An 8,208-nucleotide genomic window follows, 5' to 3' on the forward strand; every position below is an offset into this window, starting at 1 on the left:
GAGAAGCAAAGGCAATGGTTATTATGAGTGTGTTTTGTGGACTTTCAAGCCCTGTGCAAGTTAATAACCATGTCTAATTCTCCAAAAACTACGGTGCTCAGTCCACATATTCATACTCCTGCCCTGCTGGAGACACGCCCGAGCGCCTTTCATAATATACATCTTCAGTGAGGTGACAACTCCTCATGTTTCTAATTTAAAAGATAAGTTAATTTAAGGCAGGATGAGATTTTTAGTCTATTTTAAAATATATATGTGTATATAAAATGAATACATAACTTAATAAAAATTTGGAACTATACTGTATCATTATCACTTACATTCCAATTCTTACTTTAGGAATTACTTTGTAAGCTTGGTTACAAAAAACTTCACAGTAAATGAGCATCTGGGCTCTGGAATTGGATCCTTTTATTCATTTCCTGACTCCCTTTTGCTTCAAGAGAAGTCAAAGATTTCCCACAATATATTGGTTCCACTGCAACTGTGATCCTAGAGAACTAGGCTGCAGCCTCGCAAGGCCATTTTCTATTACTTATCTGGAGGTTTTGTCTCTTTCCTCTAGAAATCGTAATTTTTACTCACTTATGTTGGACAGGGAAATAACTGGTGACTTTTTTCTCCTCCTTCCAAATTATCTGAACTCTGCTCACATTACTTTTATAATGAAAAACTGATTTATAAAAATTTTGAAACATAAAAGTAATATTTTAAATAACAGCAAAGGAAAAGTCTTTTCTCCACCACTTCCCAGTTCTGTAACCTTGAACTCACTTTACCTCTGTAAGTCTCAGCTTCCTTATCTGTAAGATGGGGATCGTTAAGTCTGCAGTTACTACTATACAAAGTAGTTGCAAAGATAGAGGAAGCCTGGAATTAAGAGTATAAGCATTATATATATTGAGGCATTACTACAGTTCTCCAGAAGTGTCAACCTGCACCACCTCCCCTGCTAAGAACCACATACGTACACATACGTGGTGACCTGGCAAAGATTCTCTGTACTTTGCTCATAATCTGATGACCTACTACTATTAACATATCTGATTCATGAGCTCTATTGATTAAAAGGTAAAGAAGGGATTTTATTATTTGTATTACAATCAATAAAAGTCTACAAAACCAATATATAATCATCATATCCCCTCACACTTCTCCCCTGAAGCAGGTCACAAGACCCTCATCTAAGAGGTGCCCTCCCTGGACCCTGAGGAAAGGAACGTCCTTATCTCCAACGCCTCGGACTTCCCTGAGCAGGGACTTCACTAGATGAACGCTCCTGGATTTTCCTCTCCCTCCTCCCCTCTTCATTATTCAGATGAATTATCTGATTGGTGAGCTGGAAAGAAACACGGGGCATAAATGGCCCAGCCCCTTTCTTACATGGAAAGAGGGTGCAGAAAAGTCTATTCTCTCAGCAATGCAGTGAGCTAGTAGGACAGGCTCTACTGCCCCCCACCGCCCAACCACAACCCTCACAAGGAAGGCCTGTGATTTAGGGCTGAAATTCCACTCAGGGCTATGTCAAAAAGAAACCCATTTTTCCATGCATCTAAGCTGTAATACAACCTCCAACATAGTCTTTGTGAATAACGAAGCTGTGAATTTGATCTCCATAGGCCTGACTCTTGCATCAGTATTTCAACTTAGGCCAAAAAGGAACCTTTTTTCCAAAGATAGAACTAAACACTTAGAATCTGTATGCACAGAATGATGGGCGGACAAGTTTACTCTTCAGAGACTTTTACTAATTTGTGTGGAAGTATCCAGGGTTCTTTTGCAAGCAAATCCAAATCCAAGTCCCCTGCACCTGTGGACTCCAGATCTCCCCGCCCTCAACAGCTCCAGGGCAAGAAGTCTCAGGCATTACTACAATTCAGCTGTGTGGTGTTCAGAAGCTCAGAAGCAACTGTGACTGGACAGCCAGACTACAGAAACTCCTGTTACCATTTCTCATTAGTTATCCAAGGGAGAGGAGGGACCCCATAAGCTCATAGTCTACAGTGGGCTGTGTTAGATGGCAAGACTTCCAAGAAAGTCCTTAACCTCTCCAAGTCTTTGTTTCCTCAGCTATGAAAAGGATGAGGATATGACAATATCCACCCAACAGGTATTATTAACATTGCTGTTATGAGCATCAGAAAAGATAAAAATGCAGATGTAAAAGGTAAAAATGCAACTACGTAATGCACTAAAAGGAATGATGTAAATATCATCATCTATGAAAGAATAAAAGTGCCTGCTCTCTCCTCGTGTGAATAGTGTGCTCATCCTTCAGACTCAAATGGGGAAGCAGAGTTTTTTTTTTTTTCTTTTCATTTCCAAATGATTTCAGGCTTCCAAAAAGTTGGAAAAATAGGACAGAGTTTGTATACCCAGTTCCCCTAGATAACATCTTACATAACACTTTTGAAGGATGCTGGCAATGATTTTGTAGCATTGTCCTTCGGTCTGTCTGATGTTTCCTCATGATCAGATTCAGGCTACACATTTTGGGCAAGAGTCTACGGCCATATCACCCTGAACACACCCGATCTTGTCTGATTTCGGAAGCTAAGCAAGGTCGCGTCTGGTTAGTACTTGGACAAGAGACATGATGGGCAAGAAAACCACAGCAGTGATGCCGTGTTCTCAGTGCACGGTATCAGGGCTATGAGTTGCATGCACAGCTTGTTTCTGGTGACGACCGCACAGCTAGGGTGGTCTCTAATGTGAGGTTACTACTGTTCCCTTGGGAGTCACTAAGCATCTTCAGGGGAGGTTCTCAACACTCTGCAGATACCCCATTTCACAACACACATTGCCCCCTAACTTGAGTGTTCTTGTCTGTACCCATTACCATTGTGGTTTGTCAAACAGCAATTTTCTGTTCCCGTCATTTCTTCCACATCAGTCAGAATGAATAGGGAAGAGCTCTCCCTCCTACCACTGACATGTTTACCCAATTATTTATATACTATAAACACATCAATATTAATTCATTCTGTGGACTATATAACTCATTACAGTCATTATTTATTTTCTTTCTCAAATTGTCCCAGATTTGGCAATTGGAAGCTCCTTTATGTTGCTCCCGTGTTCTTTCGACAAGCCTGTCCTTTTTTCCAGCAATTCTTTACTTTCTGGCACAAGATATTCTAGGTTCATCTCGTACTTTCCCGGCCCTGGTGCTGGAATCAGCCAGGAGCCTTGGTTTCTTTTGTCAGAGAATGGCATCAGAACTGAGGCCTTGGGTGCCAGGGGTCTCTGCGTCTAGTCCCCAGAATAGCAGAGTTCTGACCCAGAGCCACCCCTGTGGTGCCACAGTGCTTCAAGTTATGCCTACTTTAGTAGATCTGTTAATTAACAGAAAGAGTTGGGTTTTGTTCTTTTTTTAAAAAAAGCACTTAGTCTATATAACCAAGGCATGATATATAAATTCATTTAAATTATTATACCTTAATGCCCCTCCTTCCTATCCTGATTTTTTTTTGTTAATAAGCACAATTATAATAAGCTGCTTTTTAGTATTGCATTGTTACATATGGTAATACTTTTACATTGCCCAATATGTCTCTAATAAAAATAACTTATTTTGAAACGACTTCTCGGCAAACACTGGTGACTACTCTGGTTAAGCAACTAAGCCAGATCATTACGCGAAGGCTAAATGAATTAGGAAGAAGCAAGACAGGGTAACATAAGTACAGTGAGAAGGTGGGATGTATTCCCAAAAACTTGCCTCGGCTTTCCCGAGCTCAGTCAAGGGTTTTTGTTGTTGTAGTTGTTAAACTAAGAGGGATTGTTCCGAGAGGGAATGGTATACATGTGGTAATGGCATGGAAAATACACCTGGCACTCTTCTAACACAAAGGAGGTAAAAGCTAGGCTTAACTCTATGTAATACAGCTGGGCAATCTGTCCTGCATTCTTTTTTTTAATAGTGGTAAAATATATATAGCATAAAATTAATTATCATCTTAACCATTTTAAAGCACACACAGCTCAGTGGTGTTAAGTATATTCACACTGTGTGAACCAAACAGGTGTGGTTCATCACTTCAATCTTTAGAACTTTTTCATCTTGCAAAACTGAAACTCCATACTCATTAAACAACTCCCTCTATCCTGAATTCTTTACTAACCAATCCAAGGGAGAGTAACCCTCTTCTCTTATAAGCCCTTGGCCAACATTTTGCCATAACCTTCATGATTGAGCCATGTGGACACCTCATCCCACTAAACCAGTCTCTGGAACTCAGTCTCCTGAGCAGCCAGAACTCCCCATGTAATTCTGGGATATCCCAACGCCAACCTTGATTTGGTAACTAAAGCTACCAACACTCTACCCACACTGGGCTGACATATCTAGGCTTGGTAAGTGAAGTATAAAGAAGTCTATGAAAGGTTTTCTCTCCGTTCCTTTAATTCTGAGGCCGTAGACCCCTGTTCTGTTTTGATGACTTTCTCAAGTAAATCAAAAAGACACACTTTAACTTAGAGACTGTAAATTGAGCAACCTTGTGTTCAGCCTGTTTCCTATGGAAAAATACTTATTTGATGAGCCAACAATATGTCTCCCACCTCCAATGAAGAGATGTGGTAAGAGGAGAAAGTAAAGTGATGACAAAGCTCTGGCCAGTGTGCCGAGTCTTTCCTCACTTTTCCAAAGTGACCTTAACACAGTTATTTCAACAACTAGTTTCTAAACAGATTTGAAGTGATGAACACAAAACTGTCAAATGTCTTAAAGTTTGTCACTTCGGTGACCTGAAAGGACACTGGCAGGAAATTCTAACTCCAAGAATTTCAGAGTGACAAGGCATTTTAGCTGATCATGTACTTCTCTGGATATGAGGATCCATTTGTGGGAAGATTCTCTCTTGGCTCTTTCAAGGTTGGAGGGAGAATCAAAAGAAACCATGGTTGTCAAAACACTTTGTAAGACTAAACAAGTGAACGGGATTATAAGCAAGGAGGCAAATGAGGTTCTTAAATGTGCACTGGCCCAGAAATGAGAAGGAGGAGCATCAAGATGTAATGCCACCACTGCCTGGCCGTGGCACTTGGCTATGTCACTTGACACCCAGGGTGTCTCACTTGTTAAATGGTGACTCAAACTCCCTCCTTGGCTGCCTCACAACTTTGTGTTAAGAAGCAAATAGCTATTTGTGGAGTGAGGAGTACCAGAAGGAGTAACATATGAGGTATGGCATTATCATTTTCTGTTCAGACTAACTCCATAAGAGCCACATTTCTTGTCTACATCCAAGCTTCCTCCACTTTGCAAGTGTCCTTTTAGGCTGCTCCACATTACATTTATAAGGGCTTGCTTTGATACATGCATTAGAAGACCTATTAATCAAAAGGCAGAGTGAGAATGTCTATTATTTAGTTATTAAAAAGAAAAAGACTATGAAAACTGCAAATGTGAATACAGGTTGAGCATCCCTAATGTGAAAATCCAAAACTGAAATGCTCCAAAATCTGAAACTTTTTGAGCACCCACATGACACTCAAAAAAAAAAAAAAAATGTTCACTGGAGTATTTTGGATCTTTGGATTAGGGATGTCCAACCTGTGCTATCATGAAAACACTTCTCAATTATTTCTTATATTTGACCTCCACTTCCTTTTATGTAGCTTTAACCTTTTCCTCTCTGACTCCTTCCCAACTCAGAAATATACACAAACCTCATTCATTTCTATTTAAAGTAAAACCAGCAAGAAAGGTAACTCCCTCAATCTCGCTTTCTCTCCTAACGCACCCTTCTCCCACTCCTTCTTTTCATAGGCAAGAGCTTCAAAAAACAACTGATGCTCACTCTCCCTACTTCCCCACCTCCCATTGATCTTTAGCCCTGCAGCCTGACTCCTGCCTCAACTTCCCTGAAATCTTACGAGCTAAAGGTGTCCAATGACCTAACTATGAAATGCAAAGGATACTTTTTCACCCGTATCCATGAAGACCTCTTTGCCACACCTGGCTCTGCTGACTGCATTCCAGAACTCACCCCTCCCCCAAGTCCCTTGCCTGTCCTGTGGCCACCAACTCATAGAGTCTTCCTCTCTCACACATCTATGTAGCTCTTGTTTGAACTGTCATTGTCTCAGCCATCCTTCAATGTTCTGTGTTCCTAAAGGTTCCTTCCTCCATTCTCTTCTCTTTTGGTATGGCTCGCTGGGAAATACAGGTGTGGTTTATCACTTCAACGACTACGTGCATGCTAAAGACTTCCAGTCTACAGATGCAGCTTGTTGCTGACTATGCATATCATGCCCTTACTTATTATCGCTTTCAGTAATTTTTATTTTATTATAGCTTTCAAACTCAGCATTATAAAGTCGTTACTTAGGAAACCATGGGATGAGTTAGAGGATAACTATGAAGGAAGAGCACTTTTTGAAGAAAACACAAAATTCCATGAGCAGGGACATACACAGTAAAAAAGGATATGGAAAACAAATGCCTTAAGATACTTAGAAGTTATTTTCAACTTCATCTCCATTCTGCAACCTCTTCTGTATATTCCGTGAGTAGAATCCTAAGACAAACTACCAAACCCATGAGTATAAAGAACACATGCAGAGCTGAAATTTCAAATGCAAAATCCAAACTGCTAAGGATCTGCTGTATAATCTTAAAAGTTTAATAAACCTCTAAGGATGGATGAAAAGTGCTTTCTCATGTACTAAAACAGCTTTAACAGAGCTGCCTTAATAACTCACAAAAAACAACCTGCATGTTCAAAGAGAGAATCTGTTCATTCTAAATGATCTGGAAAGGAACAAAAATTAACCAAGTATGATATCACAGAAAAATATCTAATGGAAGAGGAAAATATCGTGATATATTAAGTTTTAAAAAGTAGATTACTGAACAGTATATTTAATATGATCCCAATTAAGAAAAAAATTTAATATCTCTACATATGAAGAGAAAAAGAATGCACACAAAAATAATTAGGATTATAGTAATACATATTTCATTCTCTTTGTGCTTTCTATAGCTCTGAATTTTCTACAATGAACACTTCTTAAAATGTATTTTTAAACCAAGATTATGCAAAAAATGTAAGAAAGAAACAATCATAATACAATATTTGATGAAAAAGTCTATTATGGTTACAACTCTATCAAGAAGCACATGCCTAGGAAAAAGACTGGAAGGAAATACACCAAAATTCTGTGTTCAAGTGGCCATCATTATGGTTGATGTTTGTCCTTTCCTCCATTTTCCCCAATGTCTGGCAGTGTGATTTACTATTTTATAATAGAAATAACTGCCAAAAATATTTAAAGACAAAAAAGACTGGAAACGGAGTTGTGCCCCAAAGTTGAATTTTGTTTTGCTTTCATGTAACAGTGCCACCTATTTACTGAGTCCCTGAGCAGCCACCGTTTCTCCTTCCCTGTTTATAAAATGGGCACTCTACTTGCCTAGGCATCTCCTGACCTCACTGGTTTGTCAAACACAATGCACTATGCAAATATCAGTATTCTACTCCTTCAGGGGTTGGACTGTTCCCTCCTCTTCCCCCAGGAATGCCCACGACCCTTCCTGACCTGTTCACAGTAGATGCTCCACGCTGTCTGGGTGCCTGTTGTGTATCACATGATGCAAAGTGAAGGCTGCTTGTTGCCATATCTGAGTGAGAAGATCTGTTAATTAAAAAGGCAGAGTGAGGATTTTTATTTCCTTGTCCTGTGAGAAAAATCTACATCAGTGCAATTACACAAGTCTTCCAATTATTTTTATATATTTATCAATTTTTAAAATCAAGTAACAAAAATCTACTGTGTGTGTCAAACATTCCTGAAATACAGCCCTAATAACCTTATTTTTTCATTCAATTACACAAGTCTTCCAATTATTTTTATATATTTATCAATTTTTAAAATCAAGTAACAAAATTCTACTGTGTGTGTCAAACATTCCTGAAATACAGCCCTAATAACCTTATTTTTTCATTCTAGTACACAGAAAATAAGTTAACTGAAATTACTCCACAGCTCTCCACCCAAAGATAGGATTGTATCTTATGTATGTCCTTCCAGTTTTTTTTCCCCAAGTAAATCTATACATATTTTAATAAAACTTTATTAAAGCTATGTATTACAATGGGTTATCATATACAGTTATCATGGATTACATACAGGAATTATTCTGAATTTTTTCTTCTCAATAAATCCAGAGTTGCTTTATCATAGCATCTGCAACATTCTGCT

At 38.9% G+C, this 8,208-nt stretch overlaps 1 protein-coding gene across 1 annotated transcript in view; it reads right to left on the reverse strand.

Annotated features, from left to right (window-relative positions):
* Positions 1-8,208, reverse strand: part of TTC39B (tetratricopeptide repeat domain 39B) — a 163,475-nt gene that overhangs the window by 66,841 nt on the left and 88,426 nt on the right. The window contains exon 3 of the mRNA XM_011990864.1: positions 7,546-7,641. Coding sequence (XP_011846254.1) covers positions 7,546-7,641 — 96 coding nt within the window. The remainder of the gene's footprint in view (positions 1-7,545; positions 7,642-8,208) is intronic.

This window comes from Mandrillus leucophaeus, unplaced genomic scaffold (genome assembly GCF_000951045.1).
Source record: "Mandrillus leucophaeus isolate KB7577 unplaced genomic scaffold, Mleu.le_1.0 Scaffold384, whole genome shotgun sequence".
Lineage (NCBI taxonomy): Eukaryota > Metazoa > Chordata > Mammalia > Primates > Cercopithecidae > Mandrillus > Mandrillus leucophaeus.